We start from the raw sequence: 22,538 nt of genomic DNA on the forward strand, positions 1-22,538 counted from the left end.
ATCCTGGGATACATACCTGGCAGATACATTGGTAGTGAAAGAGACACAGTCATTCACAAAGGTGAGCGGAGTGGTGCCAGTAATGTCCTCCCACTGGGCAGGGGACGTGCCACCTGTGGAAGAGAACTCATAAGAACACACTCTGAACAAGACAGCCCACCTGATTCTAGCTCAAAGGTCTCCTTTCACTAAAATCCACTTTTTTTGTCCTTTGTAAAATACAATAGGTCTCTCTGAGTTGTATTTGCATGCTACATATGAAACATTTTTTCAGCCTCCATTGTCTGCAGTAGCTAGTAAAAGCAAATGTTCAGGAAAGCGAGTCGATCAGGAAAAGCATCATGTCTACATCTACTTGTGATGTTTTGTGAGTTTATGCCCTCACCCACCTTGGCTCGGGACCGCTAACAGACAGCACTGAACCTGGGCTGCAGCAGAGTTGACACTGTCTCGTTAGCTAAATAGCTTACAGCTCTGTTTACAACAGCTAGTTAATATTAGCTAGCTTGTCTAAGTAACTATAGGTTTAAATCGGATCTCCGGTGGATTTGAGGTTTTACAGAGTCCCTAAATATACACTAGGGAAGTACGATTTGACAAAGTAGATAACATTGCTAACATTCCTTTGGCCGCAGGGTCACTAGCCTCTCAGCCGAGCAACGCTGAGAGTTTGACGTTAAAACAAAGTTTAGGGGTTAACTTTACTTAGCACTCAGTGCTATATCTTTACAACTAAAGCTGAATCTCTGAAAACATTTGATCCTTTGAGTTTTAAAGCTGTAAAACTGACTGTGGGGGAAGGCAGGTAGGCGTTCTCTGCTGCAGTGCTGTTAGCCAATCAGAGGCGATATGTTTGCATGTAAGAATATTCATGAACAAGAGCAGAGATCCTGTCTTTCTTCAGAGACCACTTATTCAGTGAAATAAAGCAGGGCTATACAGAAACACCAGAGCACTTTTTTCACAAAAAACAGCTCACATTGCATTCATTCATACTAGAGACCACAACTAGACATTTTAAAATGAATTAAAAAACGATATAATGAGACCTTATATAATATAATATAATGACAAGATTCACTGATCTGTTCAGAAATCCAGCAATTGGATTTGATTACCCTTTCCATAGAAGAAACATTTTCAATTCACTTAAAATGGATGGGTTTGCAGTGGAACCATTTTTGATAGATGATATACTATGGAAGAGAAAGCTATAAAACCTCAGAGACCCCCGAATGGGTATTTTTTTGCTCTGTAAATCCGGGTCATTCCTTGGTTAATGTAATATCAGGAATATTAATTTAAGAACAGCTCACTGTTTTAAAGAAAACTAAAAGTGGTTCTTTTATGGCATTTTACAAAGAATAGCTTCTGGGGTGCTTTTTATGTATTAAATATGCCAATAAAGCACAATGAAAGAGATAGCTGCAGGGGCATCATTACCTGTGATACTACAGAGAAGACGCAGGCAAGGTGTGGAATCTCCTTTGTAGCCATTGGTCACACCCTCACCAGAGAGTGGAGGCACAGGAATGGTCATGGTGATGGGTTTGTGGAACTTTCTCCGGCGTGGCTCCACCGTCACTATGGGGCTGAACGTGGCTCTGTTACCCAGGATCTTCTTCACTGTCTCATCTGGGACTGGCTGGGCCTGGAGGCAAAAACAGGGGCATCAATGCATCTACTATTCTTTGTCTTGGCTTCAAAACAGTACGAGTCAGAACATGGTTTTGACTAAATAAAATCTGAATAGTGACAATCTCTTTTCTATTGGATAGATATTTACTTACAAAATATTGAAAACCTTTAAAATATAATCAAGAGGAGTGGCATAAAGTTATCTAAAAGCAGTGTGTAAGACGGGTGGAGGAGAACATGCCAAGATGCATGAAAACCAGGGTTATTCCACCAAATATTGATTTCTGGACTCTTAAAACTTTGTGAATATAAACTTGTTTTTTGCATTATTTGAGGTCTGAAAGCACTGCATCTTTTCTGTTATTTCAGCCATTTCTCATTTTCTCATTTTCTGCAAATAAATGATCTAAATTACAATATTTCTATTTGAAACATGAGAAATGTTGTCCTAAAACAGCAATGTTCATTTTACTCAAACATATACTTATAAATAGCAAAATTTGAGAATCTGATTCAGAAACTAAAGTGTCTCTTACCTTTTTTCCAGAGCTGTATATTTATAAACCAGTGTGATGCAGACAGAGTAGATGTTTCTAAACCTTTAACTCTTAAACCACTTAAACTTAAACCACTAAAGCTTCCTGAATTTTACCTTCCAAGTATAATTTAGAAACATCTCAGCCAGTTAACCCTGCTTTTCATGTAGTGACCGATCTGTAATTCCTATGTTGTATTAAAACTCATAATGCATAAAAGGTGAAGTTCACAATAATACAACTGACTCTGAATTAAAATTTTAGTGTCATCATACCTGAAGGCCAACTCTGATCTTCTTGGTGAGAGCTCCCTCAGGGAAGGAGGCCTGGACGTGAGGAACAGTCATGCTGGACAGAACCCCTCCCTCAGGACCCATCTGGTTACTCTCCTGTTTGATCCGAGACACCACCGCAAAGTACTGTGGGAAGTCTTTAGTGATGATCCTGCAGATGCGCTTCTTTTCCAGCTCTTCTAGACTCTCCAGTTCTTCAGGGACAAAAAAGAGTAAATATAAAACCAGTAATATGTAAAAAAAAAAAAAAAAAATGATATAAATATACTAGTCTTGTGTGACTAGTAACAACTAACATACTGTTTGTTTTGCACCTATAAGGCCCCTATAAAATCCTATAATTTTTCCAAAAAAATCGTCAGTGCGCCTTATAACCCAGTGCGCCTTATGTATGAATTTGAATCGGTGAGTAGAATCGGCCTGTGGCCTGCTGCTAACCCCAACTAGCACTGCTGGAGCAGCATTAGCATTAGCTGCTAACCACTCTAAGAAATAGCCCTTTTGCTGTTCAGAGGTGAGTATAATCAGCCTGTAGCCTGCTGCTAACCCTGCCAAGCACTGCATTAGCATTACCACTAGCGGTTAGCCACTAATGCTAATGCTTCCGCTTTAGTGAATATCTGGAAATCTAAGTTTAATGTTAATAAACGGAAGCGCTTAACTCACCCAAATAAACAGTTTTCAGGAGGGAAATGTTTTTTTAAGAATTACAGTTTTTTATAAATGTTTTGTTTTAAGAATCGGTGGTGAGACCTGCTAGAGTCATATAAAATGCACCTTATAATCCATTGCGCCTTATGTATGAAAATAGACCAGAAAATAGACAGTTATTGATAGTGTGCCTTATAATCTGGTGCGAAAAATATGGTATCTAGATAATCAAAAACACTTCTAAGAATCCTGTAAAATAAATACATATAAAAATAATCATACATTTAAAAAGGTTATTTATGTTATTGATATATTTGAAATCATATATTTGGACAAGTATATGTTTGGACAAGTAAAAAAGAGGCACTCAACCCTAATAACATGCAATGGTGGTGGTAGGATCATACTATAATGATTTTCTCAATATTTCCAAATATTATTAATTTAAAAATGTTAGACACGTATCTTATAAAACTGAATTGTAATTTCTTTGTGTACTGTCAGTGTCGTACCTTCATCCATGCCATTAAGCAGCTCATTGAGGGCTTCAGTCCTGCAGTCGTACTGGTGCTCCTTCCATGTCTCACCGTTCTCACTTCTAAGAATGATCAGCTCGCGCTCCTTCCCTCTCATGGACCCGAAATGAGGGATCTCCACTATCACTGGGCTGCAAAAACACACCACACACCACTAAGAGTGGATTCTGCCAGTGAACACCAGCACACAGTCATGTGAAGGATGGGAATGGGTATGCTGAGGTAAATCAGTAAATAACTGATGCAGGCTGAACGTATGGAGCATACTTCAGTAGTGCAAAAGAGGGGCACTTGGCACATTTGACATGAATCAGAAAATTTAGTTTTTTACACAATTACATTATATGCTTTAACATATTAAAGACAAATATACGGTTTAGGCTTCAGTCACTTTGTGCTTTATACCCCCAAAACAAAAAAAACAGACAGATAATGTTGACTGACAGAATGCAACATTCCAAACATAGAGAGAAACATGGCAGAACCACTCAGGACTTTGTGGACATGGTGACAGGGAGGAGTTAATAACAAAATAAAATGTTTTATTAATAATAATATTAGGGTATAATAAGGTGTGAGCTACTACATCCCTGGTATTTTTTACTCATGCTGTATATTGTAAAATTGATTTAAAGAAAATGATATTTCTTTAAAAATGATATTTGTTAAATATGATAACTTTTTTTTTGAACCGACATAAAAAAATGGTCAAATACAGAACACAGATATTTGCAGGTTTATATTAATTTCGCCAACTTTTTCACCAGCCTAAATGTATTTTTGGCTTGGAATTCAAAGAAAACACTATTACCAATTGATTACAATTAACATTTTTTTTATTCTAAACATAAATGTATTTCAGCACTGCTGTTCTAATCATTAATTTACCTCAGAAATGCTTTTCTAATCATTAATTCACCTCAGAAATGCTATTCTAATCATGAACTTACCTCAAAAATGCTATTCTAATCCTAAACTTACCTCAGCACTGTTACTCCAGTCACATGTTAGTAAAATGTACACAGAAAGAATTGGTGCTAAGTACTATAACAAATGCTATTATCCTAGCCCTGTACAGCTCATATTATTATTTAGCCGGAAAAACAGTTCGTAAAGAGGTAGGATACCAAGCATGAAAAATTATGCCAAACGCTTGATATCATTTCATAAGTAAAAAATAACAAAAACCTGGCCTTTCCCACATCGGCACGGTGGCTATCTATACAGCACCGTAATTACTGTACTTACTTACTTAAGTCATTTCAGTTGGGAAATATTCTGTGCATGCTTAGTTTTTTAAAATAATATTCTGGTAAAATATTTACTACATATTATAAACAAATGTCTGTGTAGATGAGCACAACATTCTCCACAGTGACAGACATGAAGTGACAGAAACTTACATTTAATGTATAATCACAGAGAAGGTACCATGAAAAACACCACATGTTTCAATAGTGAACTACAATACTGAAATATTGTACTTTTTCTGTTATTTTACTATAAATTCTCTGTATCTTTGACTCAAAATACATAGTACATCGATGTTTGCATAGTGTACAGTGTTCTGTACAGCATTTTGGTGTTCTCTCTCCTTTTTGAAACGCTGATGGCTTCTTCTAATCTGCACAAGCACAATGATACCTTCTCCTGAACAGAAAGAGCAAATGAAACTCTCTCCCACATGGGATGAAAGAGTGGGAGTCTGAGTCTGATCAAAATGGGCAAAAGGCGGCAGCCATGACAGCAGCGGGTAGCATGCCCAACAAGCGCAGCAGAGTGAGCTGGAATAGCCGACAACATCTGCTTTCAGTCAACTGAAAGCCTCAAAGAAACAGGTGACTGAAAATTAAAACAGCCCAAACGTAAAATCGACAATGGCTTAGTTAAAAGAAAGGTCGTCGGAGAGGAGCGTCTGTTCTAAGCGGCACAATCCTACCCAATAAATTTTGTTCCTCGAGGCCCAAGCTGCAGGATTCGGCTAACGAAGCTCTCCCCCTCATTAAGAGGGGGGAGTTTTCGGGGAAGATGCAGTTTACTGAATAACGTCCTTGCAGCAATTAGAGGAACAAAAAGGAGGAACACAAAACAGACTGGTCATTGCTGCAGGAATCCTCTGATTCGTTTATGTAGACTCTGACTACATCCTGAACCGTTCCACTGTTTACTGTGAGCTTTCCCAAGGCTGAGCTCTTTCAGCAGTACTTCCAGCAATGTATCATCATCATCTTGTATCTAGTCATCTGATCACATGACGGTATCTAGTCTCTCTAGCATCACAGAGTAGTTGAGCAGTTGAGCAGGTAAGCAGACGAGAGAAAAGAGAAAGGCTAGCCTTTGCTGCAGATTTACCATCAGATACTGGTTGGCTGGCATGATAATGGAGAGCGAAACTGGCCTTTCTGACTGCTGAAACACCTCGCTACCAAACAGATGATTTCCATGGCGATGGAGAGAGAGAGAGAGAGAAAGAGAGATAGAGAGAGGCAAAAAAGCTGGAACAGTCAGGGACGTGGGAAGTGGAGGTGCTGAATCTTTCAACTTTCAAGGATTTCTCAGTACCGATAAATACGTTAATATACACACTGATCATCCACTACATCAAATCCCTCTGAGTAATATTGTGTAGGTCCCCCTCATGCCCCCTTCAAATCAGGGCCTGGACTCATATTTAGCAGTTTATGCTACAGCAGCTCTTCTGTGGGACTGGACCAGTAGACCTATAGGCTTCAATTCCACATGCACCAATGATCCTCAGCATTCTATGAGCCTGTTGCGGATTCAGTGGTGTTCCTTATTTAGAAAACAAACATTTTACATTTAAGTACTGACCACTGCATTGTGTTAACACCCAACAAGAGCTTCCTGCCTTTTTAAAGATTCTCTGATCAAGTCATCTAGCCATTACACTTAAAAATTTCTAGTTATTTTTAGATTATTTCTAGTTAAGTAGACATTTCTTGTTATGAGGAGATGCTTTCTCACTATTTTGGGGGTGATTATGATAATTTCAAGATGGGTTCTTGTTATTTTTAAATGTTTTCTAGTATCTATTAGAAAATTTGCATTATTTTGAAATGGTTTCTCATTATTTTCAGATAATACTCAAAATTTGTACTCTGTTTTGTTAATTTTTGACTTCCTAATAATTTTAAGATTTTAAGATAATAATTTTTTAGATCCTTTCTCGTTATTTTTAAATAATTTATCTTTATATTCAGATCCCTTTAATTATTTTGAAATTATATATTTTCTGTTTGAGATACTGTTGTTAGTTTAAGAGGATTTCTCATTATTTTAAGATAATTTGAATGATTCTGAGATAATTCTCTGAAATCCCTTTTCATTATTTAAAGATATTTAATTATTTTCACATTATTTAAATTATTTAGAAATTGTTATATAAATGACATATTTTGAGATGATCTCATTATTTTGAGATCCTGTTTCTTGATTATTTTGAGATCTTTCTTGTTATTCCTGTTATTTTAAAATATTCTATTATTTTAAGAGATACAGCAGAATTATCTTCTCATAAGAATGGTACCTACTAAAACAGCTTCAGAGGTTACAGTGCAATAAGAATTTTACACAATGTTAGTTTGCATATTACGTATATAGTATTTATGTATATACGTATATGAAGAAAAGCTCAGCACCCCCAACTTCAAATGTCTTCCCACGTCCCTGGAAACAGGACTAATGAAGGTGAGGACAGAACGTGACCTACCCCAGGAAGTGAGCTCCGGCAGGTCCCACCTCCACCAGGCGGCTGGCCAGCCCCTCTCCCTCCACCATAGGGGGCGGGGAGGCCAGCTTGTGTCTCTTGACCAGGCGGCAGGTGATGCGAGTGGGGGCTGTGCACTTGCGGGGCGGGATGATGATGCGCATGCCGTTGTGGCGGCTGCCCCTCATGGAGCCGCCGCGTGCGTCCACCATGAAGCTGACCAAGAACCTGCGGGGGCGATATAGACGGAACAGTGAGTGGGTGGAACAGAGGCATGGCAGTTAAGGTCATCCCATGCTGTGATCAAAAAATTAAAGAAGTCACAAAACCAAACACCAGGGAGGAAGAGAGAGGAAAGGGTGAGAGAGAAGAGAAAGAAAATGAGAGTGAGCAGTCAGTCCTGGCAGTTTGTTCATTTATGTTTTTTGTGCAGACGTGAGTTTGTATGGATGAGCTTAGCTGATTGTCCAGCATACTTTAGCTTTCATCAATATAGAAATATATTGAAATATATTGAAAAATATGCAGTAGTGGTTGGAAGTTTCTATACAGTCATTATGGACATCAATATAATGGTAATATTGGGCTTTCAGTTGTTGGTTGACCTCTTCTTTTGAACATTTATTAGGGTTTTCTTAAATCGACACACAATAAAATGATAAAAATGTCTTTAAACTCACTCTTAACTTCCTGTGATCATGATTGGCTACAGCTAATAGCTTCTCTTAGGGCTGGGAAAAGGCAACAACCGCAATATCTTGGTACTACGAGTACCGAAAGGTTTATAAATTTTTTTTTTGATACTTTGTATAAAAAGCAGCAAGGTAAAAAAAACAATCAAGACGGTGCACTGATGCACAGAAACAGAGAGCATGTGCAGAAACGCGGTCGTCACACCGTTGCTGCACTAAAATCTTCAGCCGCTTGCTTTGTGTCTTGCTCACAATAATACAATATTTAAGTAATTGACACCACTAAGATAAATATCATTCCATTTTGCCAATTTAATGCTGATATTTCTTTAAAATAACTCTTAAAAACTGAAACGCATCCAGCAATATGCTTAGGGAAAATATTTGGAGTTTCTAATGGAGTTTCTAATGATAACAGTATGAGAATGAGATTACTCATGTCAGCTGTTAAATAAATACCTTTTTTGAGAATAATTATTATGTTTTTGGTTAGCATTTAAAAAAAGGTATTGAAAAAAGTACTGTTTGGGTATCTGTATCGAAATCAAAGTATCGTACTGGTACTGGTATTGATCATTTTTGAATGATACCTAGCCTGATCAACACACAGTTTAATGGGTAGTTTCAAGAAGACCATTGCAGTGCAAGAAGGATGATTGCAGATTTATACAAGTCAAAATGCCTGTGCTATTAGATGGCTGCACTCTAAAGTAAAATTTGCACACATGGACAAAGCCTTCAAGGATGAATTTATGCCCAAGTGAGACAAAGACATCTGGAATACAAAAGACTTTTTGTTGGCTATAAAAAGTATATGGTCACTGTTAAACTTGCTAAGGGCCATTTAACCAAATATTAGTTGTGCTGTATGTATATACATAAAGGAAACCAGGAATTCCTCACAGCAACAGAACTGCCAAGTTCGACTGCTCTAGAAGCGAAACGTGGTCATTAGACGTGTTTTTGTGTTACTGAAGAAAATGGTCTGGGACAGAGATCCCTTCAAACTCAATCCATGCTTTATCAAAACCACATGTGAAGTTAAGAGTTGACAACACTGCATGACATTCACTCCTAGTGATTTTCACAGGAAGCTTGGAGTTAAGTCAAAAACTGGAACCCTAAATGATGTATTTGAGTGTCATATGAAAACGGCTGTGTCCTTGACGACCAAATTGGTGTTCCGTGCCTTCATTTTACACATAGTACACATAAGCTCTAGTAGTTCAACTAGTTTAAACACTGACATGCATTAAAAAGTCATGGGATAGAAGAATGTACCAGTAAATTGGTCTTCTAAGTTCAAACCTTAAACTATCAAACCAGGCTCTACTAATCGTGATTAATGGCACAGCTTAAGAATTCAGACACAGCCTTATTTGTTTGTTTGTTTGTTTGTTTTTGATCACTCCGCTCATAGACAAATTGAAGGCCGTCACACACCGGACGTAACGTGCTGTGCCCGAGTATTTTAAACCATCGGTTTTAATGGAGGCACGCACACAGCACAACGGCTACAAACACTGTCACAGTGCACCACAGAGAATTTTTATTATAACACATTAAGTTGAATCCAAAATAATACCATAAAAATGAGTTTACCAGCAAGAAACGCCCTTGTGGACAACGGATAAAGAAAGGCTGATCAACAAACTCAACTTATTCAATAATTAGTAGCCTAGACTTCATAAACTTTGCCAGCTTGTCAGTATTTTATGTTTTATATTTATATCATCAGCTCAGTGTGGCACCGTGTGGTACGTCCAGTGTGTGACGGCCTTAAAACACAACCATAAAGTCTTTCTATTCTCTTTACATCACATCACAACACACACACACACACATTAGACTGCTTCACCCCGCTAACCGGCTTAGTATGAACTGTAGGTGAAAGAGAGTAAATGAAACGAGCACAGAAAGAAGAAAGGAGAGAAAACACTGATCACAGGACACAACCATGGTCACCTGGAGTCATACTGAGGGAGCGGAGAGGAAACGCTGCAATGAAACAAAATTGGAACAATGGTGGACGGGCAAAGTCGACAAGATTCATCATCACCATCAGCACCAAGACAACACTCTTAATATGCAGGAACAAGGGGGAGATAGCAAGTTCATAAAGAGCATAATGAACAATAGGAGACTGAAGGGAAGGAAGGAAATCATATTAGCATTATAAACAATGGGAAAGGCAAGGTGCGTCTACAGCAATGGGAGATACATCAAGAGAATTCTGCGCAAACGTCATTTCAGATGACAAGGCTACAATGTGCTTGATACAGTTCAACTGCTGATAATGCGATTTCACTGAACAGCTCAACACAACATGCTTAGAGGAGAACACTAATTGCCAGTTCTGTCAACTAAGTTAATGCTAGGATGACAGGCATTTTAGAACCGTTAGAAAAACTTCAATAAATATTTATTAAATAAAGGGTAGGTTGAGGTTTTAGTGTGTTATTTTCCTACTCAGCAATGTCAGGCAGTGGCTGACTTCACATGTATCGGAGGAAGCATGTGTTAGTCTTCACCCTCCTGGTGTTTGGGCATTACTAGTGATGGGGGAAGTCCTAATGAGTAATTGGACGCATAAATTGGGGAGAAAATGGGAAAGAAATTGAAATCAAATTCTTAAAAAAAAAATTTAACTGTAAGCTTGAGCGCTAGTTCCAGCAGGATCTGTGAGGGTCCAGATGCTGTATACCAGGGTTGATGACAGGGCCTACGTCAAAACGTCAAACTTTACATAAATTGTTGTTTAATATGTTGTTAATATTATCAAAATGTACACTGTTATTATTGTATGCTTGCTTCTGGAGTCTTCCTGGTAGAACTAAGATTTAAGATTTTTTTTTGTCATCAGACATGAAGCAGCTAACTATATCAGCTTTATTTCAATCACCCTAAAACTGCAAAAGCTCTATGGTGTTTGGGGGGAGGCGGTGGCCTATGTACACGCACTGTGGGTCATTAGCATAACACCAGGCATTAAATGTTTTCCTCCAGAGGTGCGGGGGATTGAGAGCACTGGTTCCCTTAAGAGAAAATCCTAGCTTTAGCCATGTCTAGTTGTTTAACTAGAAATAGAACAAATGAGTTACATTACAAGCAAAATTAATCAATTCTAATTTGACACACAGCTCTTACCCTGAGTGGATGGGGCTTGAAACCAGGTTGACATTGTCCAAGGTGTCGCCCGTCCAGCTGTAGCGCCTCAGGGAGTCAGCATCAAAATCTTTGGCTGCAGCCAGGTGCTGCGGGTGAGAGCGCATACACACACGGACACACACACACGGACACACACACACACACAAACAAAGTATGAGAACTAAGAAGGGTGAACTGTCTTTTACACTGACTTACTCAGTGAAAGTGTGGTAAACCACAACAAAGGAGCAGACTCTCAATGCATGGCAATAACCCCTGCTAGGAGGAAAGTGCATTCATCATCTCATCCAGCCGCTGATGGTAGAAAGCATCGATACATACACATGCATTCCTATGTTTCGAATGGTTTAAAAAAAGTAATGAAAGGTTGGGGTGAACTGAATCTTTAGAAGCAAACAGTAAATTATCATTAGGAGCCAGAATGCTGTGGAAAGCCAGGCTACAAACCGCAGGGCAGCAAATGAAAAGGTTCTTCTTGGACAGTAATGGCAGTTCAGGCACAGAGTGTGGCTCAATGCCACAAGCAGGCGCAACTATATACATTTTTTCCCCCAGCAAATTTAATGTGTGCCCTGTGTCTGAGCTTTTAAATCAGCAAAACAATAATGCAGAATCCCTCAGTGCATTTATACCTTGTTTTGGGGCTCAACAACGAAGGGCATCTCTTTACAGACGCTCTGAAGCATTTGAAGAAGAAGAGATTTTTCGCTGTAATCACCAGCCAAAACGAGCTTAACACAAGCAGTCAGTAGTGAACAGACATAGCATAAAAGGCTGAGATGAAACGTTGACCATTTTTTCTTTTCTTTTTTTTACTCCAAGCACCAAGCATCAATTCTCACCTCAGTGGGGGCTCCTATGTGGAAATAGCTCAGTGGCATCAGAAAAAAATATAGCATGAAGCAAATGTGGAAATACTGCTGACTAAGGCCAGCAGAATCTTCCATCATCTGGACTCAGAGCCTCTATTTGCAAATCAGGATTCTAAGAATTTGTCTGGTTTACTTAAGCAATTGTAACATGATTAACCAGAGAACAGAAAAGTACAAATGAGCTAACATTCTCTAATATTACCATCCAAACAGCTAGCCTGCCATGTGAAAAAGAATAAAAGTTACATTATGGAATAAACACTTTCATTTTGTCTTTATAATGTTTGCTCTAATTCCTTCTTGAAAAAATCAGCTTGAAAAACTAATAAAGGTATTGGTTGAAATATATGATTTAAAAAAAAAGCAGTGGTGAACCAAAAGCAAACTGATACTATGCATTTTACATTGCTAAAGTATTTCCATTTTTTGGGACTTTTAACTTTTAACGTTTAGACAACATCACTTCTTTAATGCCAAATATGTTACTTTTAACTCCAATGTGAAATCTGATGTTCGACTGGTGAACCAAGAATGGCGCAAGAATGAGACTTTTCATCTAAAATAAGTAGAAATAGTGTCCTGTTATAAAGTCCTCTTACAAAAGAACCATTTTAAATCATAAAACTCAAAACAAAAATACTAAAAAACTACAAAAGAACCCAGGACTTCTTTACTGATTGGATTGGATATAGTGAGGATTTTTTTTTTATCCCATTTTCTTCCTAATGTACAAGACTAATTATCCACCCCACTTATTAGGATTATCACTATTAATGCCCCAACTCAAGGAGGGTGAAGACTAGCACATGCCTCCTCCGATACATGTGAAGTCAGCCACCACATCTTTTCAAACTACTGCTGATGCAGCATTACCGAGCAGCATCACAGCGCACTTGGAGGAAAGCGCAGTGACTTGGTTCTGATACATCAGCTCACAGACGCCTTGTGCTGATCAACATCACCTTTGAACTGTTATGCATTCACCTTCAGAACATCAGAGTGGGGGCTCTGAGTGATCCAGCGGGCTAAGCGCTGCCACTATGATCAGGAGTTCACAGCTTCGAATCCTGTTCATATAGCTTACCCTGAGAGAGCAAAATTGGCCTTGGTCTCTCTCTGGGTGGGTAGATGATGCTCTCTCGATACATCACTCATCACAAAGGTGTCTGTAAACTGATGTATCAGAACCGAGTCGCTGCGCTTTCCTCAGTGCACACTCGCTATTCAGCAATGCTACATCAGCAGCAGTTTGAAAAAAGGAAGTGGCTGACTTCACCCTCCTGGTGTTGGGGCATCACTAGTGACAGGGGGAGTCTTAATGAATGGGTTGGGTAATTGGCTGGAGAAAATGGGATAAAAAATTTAAATAAAAAAACATTTAAGAACCTAAGAATGATGCACACTAAACAGCTCTGGAGAAAATTGAGAGACCACTTCAGTTTCTGAATCAGTTTCTCTGACTTTGCTATTTATAGATATATGTTTGAGTAAAACGAACATTGTTGTTATGTTCTATAAACTATGAACAACATTTCTTCCAAATTCCAAATAAAAAGGTCTTTTAGAGCATTGATTTGCAGAAAATGAGAAATGGCTGAAATAACAAAAAAGATTCAGAGCTTTCAGACATCAAATAATACAAAAAACAAGTTCATATTCATAAAGTTTTAAGAGTTCAGAAATCAACATGTGGTGGAATAACATTGTTTTTTAACCACAGTTTTTATACATCTTAGCATGTTTAACTTTAACTTAACGCCACTCCTGGTGCAAACATTTAAGCAGTTCAGCTTGGTTTGATAGCTTGTGGTCATCCATCTTCCTCTTGATTATGTTACAGATTTAATTTGGTAAAATCAAAGAAACCAATCTTTTTTTAAGAGGTCTCTTATTTTTTTCCCAGAGCTGTATGATTGTGGAGACCATTTCAGCTAATTTAATCAGCTTTACTTACTGCTGACAAAGATCCTGTGGAGAACCAGGGGTTATCCATGCATGATTCATTAACATGGCCATCAATTTTGATTGGTCAAACACAGTAAAATATTGCAGTAGTAAAAAAAAAGAGTGGTGCTACTTTCTTAGCCCAAATATAATCAATACCAAATAATATATATACTGTATGTTATCATTCGGTATTTCATCTCAGTTTTTAATATCATTTACCGGACCTGGCAAAGACTTCTGTACCGTACCAAGAAAGCACTAGGTGTAGTGAACGGGGGGGCATACCGTGTCCTTGGTGGGCGCCAGGATCTCCTCGATCATCATGCTGTCCCTGGTGAAAGAGCTCCGGTTCAGTGTGTTGGACCTATCCGAACTGAAGGAGCGCAGGCTGTTGGCATTCACAGTTTACCACACAGTGCGGGGCGAGGGAGGGGTGGCAATGAGATGAACACAAAAAAACACACCACACACACAAAAACACACACACACAAACGGACACCACAATAAACACACAAACAAACACACAAACAAACAAACAAAAAACAAAACAAAAACCACACATTACTGCATGCAGCTTCCAGGGAAACTGGCACACGAATTCAAAAAGAAAAACCAACAGAATGCAAAGCACCGCACAGGACAGACACACAAAAAACACAAGACAACCTTTTAGTTGTCTTGTATCCATAGACTATATATTTATACATATACAGAAATAAGTGTGTTGTGTACAATATAGATACAAGTATGTGTGTGAGCATATTTTTTAATGTGTTTGTATACGTAAATGACATGTAAGCAAACGTAAGTAAGCAGCATCATTAAGTATCAGTAGAGATGAGATCCTTATTAGCAATGACAATATATATTCTGCCTATAAGTATGACGTATGATCTGCATGAAGATGTCAGGCATGTATATGATGCTCCTAAATCCATGCAGTTATCCAGTCATTCCCAGACAAGTAATAACTGCACTTGAAAAGTCAAAACAGATGTATGAATAAGCTCCGATAGCACATTCCTGGATTCTCAGATTCCCTTACAGAATTCCAACTAGAATAGATAGCCTGGCCTCTCATTAAAAAAAACTGCCCACTGAGCCAATAGCCTTTCATTAGGCTGACCTATATATTCCAAGCATCCATAATATGTCTGGAATGCACGCACCATGCACGTTACGGCGATCAATATGATGAAGCGACGTCCAGTTTACAGCACACTTTAAATTTAGCCAATGCAATATCTGTTCATAAATATCCATATGAATTTACTGCTTAAAATATACAGCTCTGAAAAATTAAGAGACCACTTCAGTTTTTGAATGAGTTTATCTGATTTTGTATTTATACGTATATGTTTCTTCCAAATTTTAAATAAAAATACAGTCATTTAGAGCATTTATTTGCAGAAAATTAGAATCGCTGAAATAATAAAAAAGATGCAGAGCTTTCAAGTTCATATTCCTAAAGTTTTAAGAGTTCAGAAAACAGTATTTGGTGGAATAACCCTTGTTTTAAATCACAGTTTTCATGCATCTTGGCATGTTCTCCTCCACCAGTCTTACACACTGTTTTGGATAACTTTATGCAACTCCTGGCGCAAAAAAATCAAGCAGTTCAGTTTGGTTTGATGGCTTGTGATCATCCATCTTCCTCTTAATTATATTCCAGAGGTTTTCTACTTGGTAAAATCAATAAGACTCATTATTTTTAAATGGTCTCAATTTTTCTTCAGAGCTGTATTGTAGATGGGGAAAACTTAAATATAACATATCTGAGAACCTGATCTCGCCTCTTATACACAAACTTTCAATCTTGGTCCTATTTCAATATATTATATTAGACGCTATGCAACTACACAATATTACATTTGTTTGCCTTTTTGTGGCATTATGCTTATTCAGGTGTAAATTACCTATTAACTAGAGGGACTCTATTGAGTGTATCAACTTCTGTATGTGGAAATAAATGAGAAAATTTGTTTAACAATCAACACAGAATGTGAACACCAATGTTGATGTCATACTAACATTATAGAAGCAAAAATGCGACTAATTCCAAAACTGTGCCCCATTCCATGGCTCCTAAATTAAAATTAAAATTTATATGTTATGTAAAAACAGCCTTCCTGAGGCTGCACACAAACCAAACAATGCAATGGATTATGGGTAGGTTATCCTGTTTTTAAATTTCTTTTTACTGTCTTTTGTGGATTGTTACACTGAAATGCCAAATGCCTCTAAACATGAGACTTGCATTGTGTCAACTCTAATCAGACGCTGCTGGTCACGATCATTACCACCCACTGTTCTGTCTACTATGGGTGTGAATGCCTTATATGAGGTCTTTAAAGAACACACGTGACTCTGGATCTCTGAATCGAGGAATTTTACATTTCTGCACAGCTACAGAAACAGAATGTCCCATCAATCTGGCAACCCACTGTCAGGCCTTGCTTTGAGCATGATGGCCAGTGTTTAACCTCACTCACAAGATAACCCCTTACAACTTATACAGGTGTTGGCATTCTCAAGCAATCCCTTGAGGTTAAACTTCATGATCAATTGACATACTATTTTGTTCACCATTTTTGTTTTGAGTTAAAAGATTAAATATTAATGCATCCAAATAATGAGGCGAGATCAGGCTCAGCTTTGATATACTTATGTCTCCCTGGAAGCCACATTAAGGGAATTAGCCACTTCAGAACCAAAACAAGGCCAAGAAGCACAGCAGCTAAAATGCTAAGCACAGGCAGAGCTGCTCATAAATGAAATGGTCAAGCACAACACAGCCAAACACAGCTAAGCCTGACTCTAAAACTCTAAACTCCTAAACTCTAAAAAAAAAAAAATAAATAAATAAAGCTATGCTCCACAGAAAAGCACAGAAGATCAAGTGGTTCTTTTGCAATATCTAATAGTGAAGCACTATTCACACCTATTTATTCTTCAGTCTATTGAACGATAAACAGATAAAAGCACATCACAAGACAGTGTTCCATGAATAATGAGTCATAGGGGCCACGTCAATGTGTGCGGTATGTCTGGGGAACAGCCATGCCCTCTTACCTGACTTTAGGACTATGGTGCAAATTTGGTATGGTTGTGGGAGGGGGGTGAGGGAGAGAGGAGGGACAGAGGAGATTGAAAGTAACAAATCAGAAGAGAGCAGGCAGAAAGCAGTGGTTGAATGACACAGCCTGTAATGCTCTGCAGTTGCATTGCCGCTTGCTCTCAGACCCCGTAACGCTCAGGCCCTCTGATGAAACGCGTGGTTTCATTCAGCTTTAAAGGAATAGTTCGATGGAAAGGTGAAATGTACAGTTTTCCCTTTGACCTCAAATGGAGCCGAAACACGTTGACTTCTTTACTTCTGCACCGGAGCTACAAAGCTAACGAAGTTGATTAAAATCACCTTTGTGGATTTATGTATGTAGTCCTGTATCTGTTTCTTTGTATACTTAATTTTTCTTCTTTCACCTTGTTCTTCAATGGCCAGGACCCCACAGGAGAGACCAGACCATCACAGAGCACATGTCAGAGTGAAACTGATATGGTTGTGCTGGTAAGAGTGTACAGGACAGAGGTGCTGCTGGTTTTTTTTAAACACCCACAGTCCACTACATTAGACACTTCTTTACACTCCATTTACTATGTAGATGTTAGGTCAGACACAGATGCCATTAATGACAAGGTTGTGGGTTTGATACCTGGGCTTCGATACCTGGGTGTTGCAGCGATGGCTGCCCACTGCTCTGGGCACATGTGCTCACCACAATATATTACGGTCTGTGTCTTCTGAATGTGCTCACTAGTGTGTATGTATGTGTGTGTTCCCTGCACAGATGGGTTTACACGGGGCAACACACACTGAGAGTGTTTTCACACCAACACTATTTGGGCTCATCAGGTTCATTTGCACCATTATTGTGGTCCGGGTGAGCAGGTGTGAAAACAGGAAGTGTGAAAACACACAGGAAGTGGTCTCGGTCTGGTCCCAAACAAACTTTGGAGCAGATTCACTTGTGCTGAGAACGTGATTCAGTCTTGAACTAACCCAGATATGAAGTATCCTTCTTTTATTTGAGCTAAACTGTTGACAAGGGTGCAGTTTAATCTGATGTAATAGCCAGGTAACACTGATTACCACAGCTAACAGTAAACAAACGCTGTCTCAGTTCTGTTCAATGCTGTTTACATGCATGGTCTGTGCTGCGTTCACTACGCACAGCCGTGCAACTTCAGCGTCCAGTATTAAAGCAGCTATACACTGCACAGATATTTACTTTCTGGCTCATGCACCAGACATCTATGACCAATCAGAGTAGAAAAGGTGCTTGCATGGTTTAGTGGTGCACATTTTGGTGCGTTTAGGTTTATGCCTGTGTGAAACCAAACCAACAAAGGGGAGAAAACGCTCCAAGTAAACAAACTCATCAACTGATTTAGACCATAGAAACTAATTACAGGTGTGAAAGCACCCTAATGCACCAAACATATCTGGGCTGATCCATTCAAGGTAGGGAAAATGACCACATTTCCTTTGTGTGCCAAACTATTCCTTCAAACATTTCCAAACACACATACATGACGCAAAAGTAGCTGCTGTGATGTACTGTGTCCCTGTAGGGGTCTGTAGGAGCTGTCAGTCTTGCCACAAGCAATTGTGAGGTTATGGTCAAGTCAAGCCACAGCTTCAGACAGGAGTTATGCGGTGCTGTCTGAGAGCATGCAATGCAAGCAGGCGTCTGACCGATGCTGCTAAACAGAGAATTGAAAGGAACTAGTGAGAATAGTCAGCGTTAAACAGGAAAGACTATTCTAAAAGCAAGCCCTCAATTACCAAAGCACTACGAGCTAATTACTGTCTCTGATCCAGAGTATGATTTCATTCAAAAGCAAGCCAGCTTTTTTTGCTGGGCTATTTTTATTTTTTGCTATGGCAACAAAAAAGTGCCATTCCTGGATTGCGAGCGAACGCTTGAGGCAGTGATATTGAGCATGGTTCTAGTTTCCTGCTGCTGGCCTGCATTAATGAGTAAGACTCGCATGTTCAATAAACTCATTTGAATTATTATCAGCTGGAGTGAAAACTATGCCCTACAGCTAACTACATGTAGGTTAAACATTAGCCTTTGGGTGACCCTGGCATTCTGCTATTGATTCAGGCTGTGACAGCAGCACAGAATACTACAAACACTGGCCAGGCTGCCAATTATCTGTAACCAGGAGCCTGGAAGGAAGAGCTGGGTTAACAGAGATAACAGGATGAATCCTATTCATTCACAAACTTCATTAACTCGTGATCTGGATGATTCAGAGAGAGATGATTCATAGGAGTGGTGTGAAAGCTTCTGCTGTGTTTGAGGTTCTCAGTAGTCTAGGGATGGAAGGTTACCAATTTTAACAATATGCTTTGTTAAAAAATGTAATAATAATAATAAGGAATGTACTGATATGTCAATTAAACCTAATTAGTCTTGATAATTACACTATTGATTTATCATCCAATATGTGGATTTTTTCTGACCACAATATTGCCCATTATGTTTATTTAAAGAGAACAGCCCATTACTGTATGTGGTTTTGTCATTAATGTATTTATTTGGTGTGTTTGAATAGTCTCAATAGTCTCAATAGTGAAAAATTAATTGCTCTTTAAAAGCATCAGCATTATTATGCTTTATTATTATCACTATATCAGTGACATAAAATGTAAAGATGCATGATAATAACAGAATTAAATTGGTATCGGCCAGCAATAGCTTTTTTTAGAAACATCTGCATCAGCCTGATACCTAGATTTGGCCAATATCTATGACCAATACTTTCTGATGAACGATGTATTCATTTTAAATTGTATTGTCATTTCTTTTAAATATAATTATTGAATAATTCTATTTAATATTTTTTAATTGTGCTATAGCCAACTCACACATCATTCATGTATGAAACCTTTTTTAGGTTTAATAATTAAAAATATTTTAATTATGAAGAATTTTTTAAAACATTTTAAACATCCCTGAAATCATGATGATAGGAACCTTTCACACTGTCCCATCCCTAGACCCACTACCCATAAACTATTCTGCACTATAGCAGCTGCTGCAGTATTAAACCATGTATTGCCAGATATTTTAAATTAGTCATCAAATAAAAAAAATCCACATCTCGCACTCCAAACTTCAAAACATTTCCTGTCAAATCACAGCACAAGCAACCATCCCTACCTTGCAGTCCGGGCTCCGATGCTGAATCCAACATAGCCCTCCTGGGGCAGCGAGTCGTCACCCAGCTCTCGCAGGTCCTGAGGGCCCAGGTACTTATCCGTGTCCCCAGTCATTGCATCCTCACCTATTACACACACAGTCAGAGTCAGAACAGAACCCGCACTGAGAGGAAGTTCAGATCTGATGACCAGTTTACTAAAGAAAAAAATCTCCACAGGCTGTTTGATCCACAGGTTTAATGAGGCTGCAGAAGTTTTGATATCACAGAAATAGTTCCATTACTACTTAAGTACAATAGCCTTGTAGCTTGAGTGCAAAACCAACTTAAAATACCCAACATTATAACTGTACAGTATATACTGTATGTCCAAATATTTATGGACAGACAGCCCTTCTATTGCATGCATTTATAACTGGATTGTAAGGCATGTTATCAATGAACGTCTATTTTCTGGTCTATTTTACTGGATTATTAAGCACATTATGTGACACTAGTAAAGAACAGTGGTGTCATCATATTTTCCCTCTAATTCAGCAAGTCTCGCCACTGGGTGGTGGTTGGGGGGGTAACTAAGTTAAGTAAAGCTAAGCTAACTAAACAAAACTCTCAAACTAAACAAAAAAGTCAAACAAGCTCTGGATGTTAATCTATACAAATTTCCCTTCTTAAAACCTGTTTATTTTGGTAAGTAATGCGCTGCCGTTTACTTACAGTAAGCTTAGATTTCCAGATTTTCACAAAGGTTGGGGGCAGCAGCATTAGCATTAGTTGCTAACCGCTAACGCTAGCCACGATTAGCACTAGAAAATGTACCCCGACAGAGCTACACTGAGGAACCCCGAGTGTTACGGTAAGTCAGGGAGATATTAACTAGCAGTACGTCCCACGTAGCTTGTTTTAACACGGCAAACACGCAGGCTACAGTCCGGTATACTCGCCTCTGATTGGCAAAAGACTGCTCCAGCCTTGGTGCTGGAGAAACTTCTCTAAAACTCCTTTATAACGCTGCACTTCAGCTGAGTGGCTTTACTGCTCCTTAAAGCCTGACTGGCAAATTCATATTAAAGATTTTTAAAAGTGTCTTAAAGTGCAAAAAATACTTTTAAGTTTTAAGCACCCACTGTAGATAAATACTGCCAAAAGAATAGGACTCTCTGGAGCAGATGAGTATGAACCTAATGGCACCATGCCAAGCCCATATCAGGTGTGGTCTAGAGGGGTATAAAGCTCCAGAAGCAATGGAAATGTGTTCTTTGGAATTTTTGGGATGAGTTTTAGGAGCTGGGGATGAGGAGAGGTGGTGATTATCCAACATCCATACCATTAATTTTGGAAGACTCAGGTGTCTCAACACTTCTGTGTATATACAAATGTATAGGGACTTATTGGGTATTGGGACACCTGCTCATTCATTGTTTCTGTTAAAATCATGGGCGTAAAGAAAGTTATTCCTGTTTTTGTTGGAGTAACTGTCTCCAACAAAACGAAATGTTTGGGTTTGATTGCAATTTAGTTTAGCTTTCACCTCATGCTTATCTCAGCTCTACAGCTTCATGCTATACATGTTATACAGGCTGCATTTAGCTGCTTAAGAGATTCCTGTTCTGTTTCTAGCAGTACTTCTTCTACAGGAAATAAAGAAGCTGTTTGTGTCTATTTGCAGATCGGTGCAAGCAACGCGTGCAACTTACAGTAGAGGAATGCATGCATTAGAAGGAATGTCTACCAACATCTAGACATACTGTATATAGTGTAGTTATTATTATATAGTACATAAAGCATTAAAGATAGACAGAAGCCATCAAAAGAGTGAGTCAGACTGAAAGAAGCAGAGCAGTGGGTGTTTGTTCAGTCTAAAGGCTCGGGGTGAGCAAACACTCTACCAGGGTTAGAACAAGCTACAGCAAGTGCACACTACACACTATAGAGAGAGAGAGAGAGAGAAAGAGAGAGAGAGAGAGAGAGAGAGATTAAAGGGGGAGGGTTGCCCAGCATTCCAGTAGTGACAATGCTTCCCAGTCCCCTGCTGCTTATTACCACGGCAACCCCTCCCCATCAAACCAGTAGTGCTGTACCATAACTGACACACACACACACACACACACACACACACACACACAATTCTAGCCCTATACTATGTATATGCCTTATAAAAGAATCCCTCATCCCACAAAAACACATACCATTGACTAGCCCTCTCAATAGCCTTTCTTTTCAACCACAGACTCCACAGAGTCAGCAAAA

General features: G+C 38.8%; 1 protein-coding gene across 37 annotated transcripts in view; it reads right to left on the minus strand.

The window, feature by feature from the left end:
* Positions 1-22,538, minus strand: part of ank3b (ankyrin 3b) — a 177,924-nt gene that overhangs the window by 25,745 nt on the left and 129,641 nt on the right. For 22 of the 37 annotated variants that reach the window (XM_049464977.1, XM_049464984.1, XM_049464983.1 and 19 more), the window contains 10 exons: positions 20,294-20,417; positions 14,346-14,448; positions 11,874-11,918; positions 11,221-11,327; positions 10,039-10,071; positions 7,385-7,609; positions 3,631-3,785; positions 2,450-2,661; positions 1,444-1,651; positions 17-113 (listed from right to left, as the gene is read on the minus strand). In XM_049464977.1, the coding sequence (XP_049320934.1) occupies positions 17-113; positions 1,444-1,651; positions 2,450-2,661; positions 3,631-3,785; positions 7,385-7,609; positions 10,039-10,071; positions 11,221-11,327; positions 11,874-11,918; positions 14,346-14,448; positions 20,294-20,417 (1,309 nt within the window). The remainder of the gene's footprint in view (positions 1-16; positions 114-1,443; positions 1,652-2,449; positions 2,662-3,630; positions 3,786-7,384; positions 7,610-10,038; positions 10,072-11,220; positions 11,328-11,873; positions 11,919-14,345; positions 14,449-20,293; positions 20,418-22,538) is intronic. The other 15 variants (XM_049464974.1, XM_049464976.1, XM_049464969.1 and 12 more) reach the window with 5 other exon arrangements.

The sequence above is a fragment of the Astyanax mexicanus genome, chromosome 15, assembly GCF_023375975.1.
Source record: "Astyanax mexicanus isolate ESR-SI-001 chromosome 15, AstMex3_surface, whole genome shotgun sequence".
In the NCBI taxonomy this organism is placed as follows: Eukaryota; Metazoa; Chordata; class Actinopteri; order Characiformes; family Acestrorhamphidae; genus Astyanax; species Astyanax mexicanus.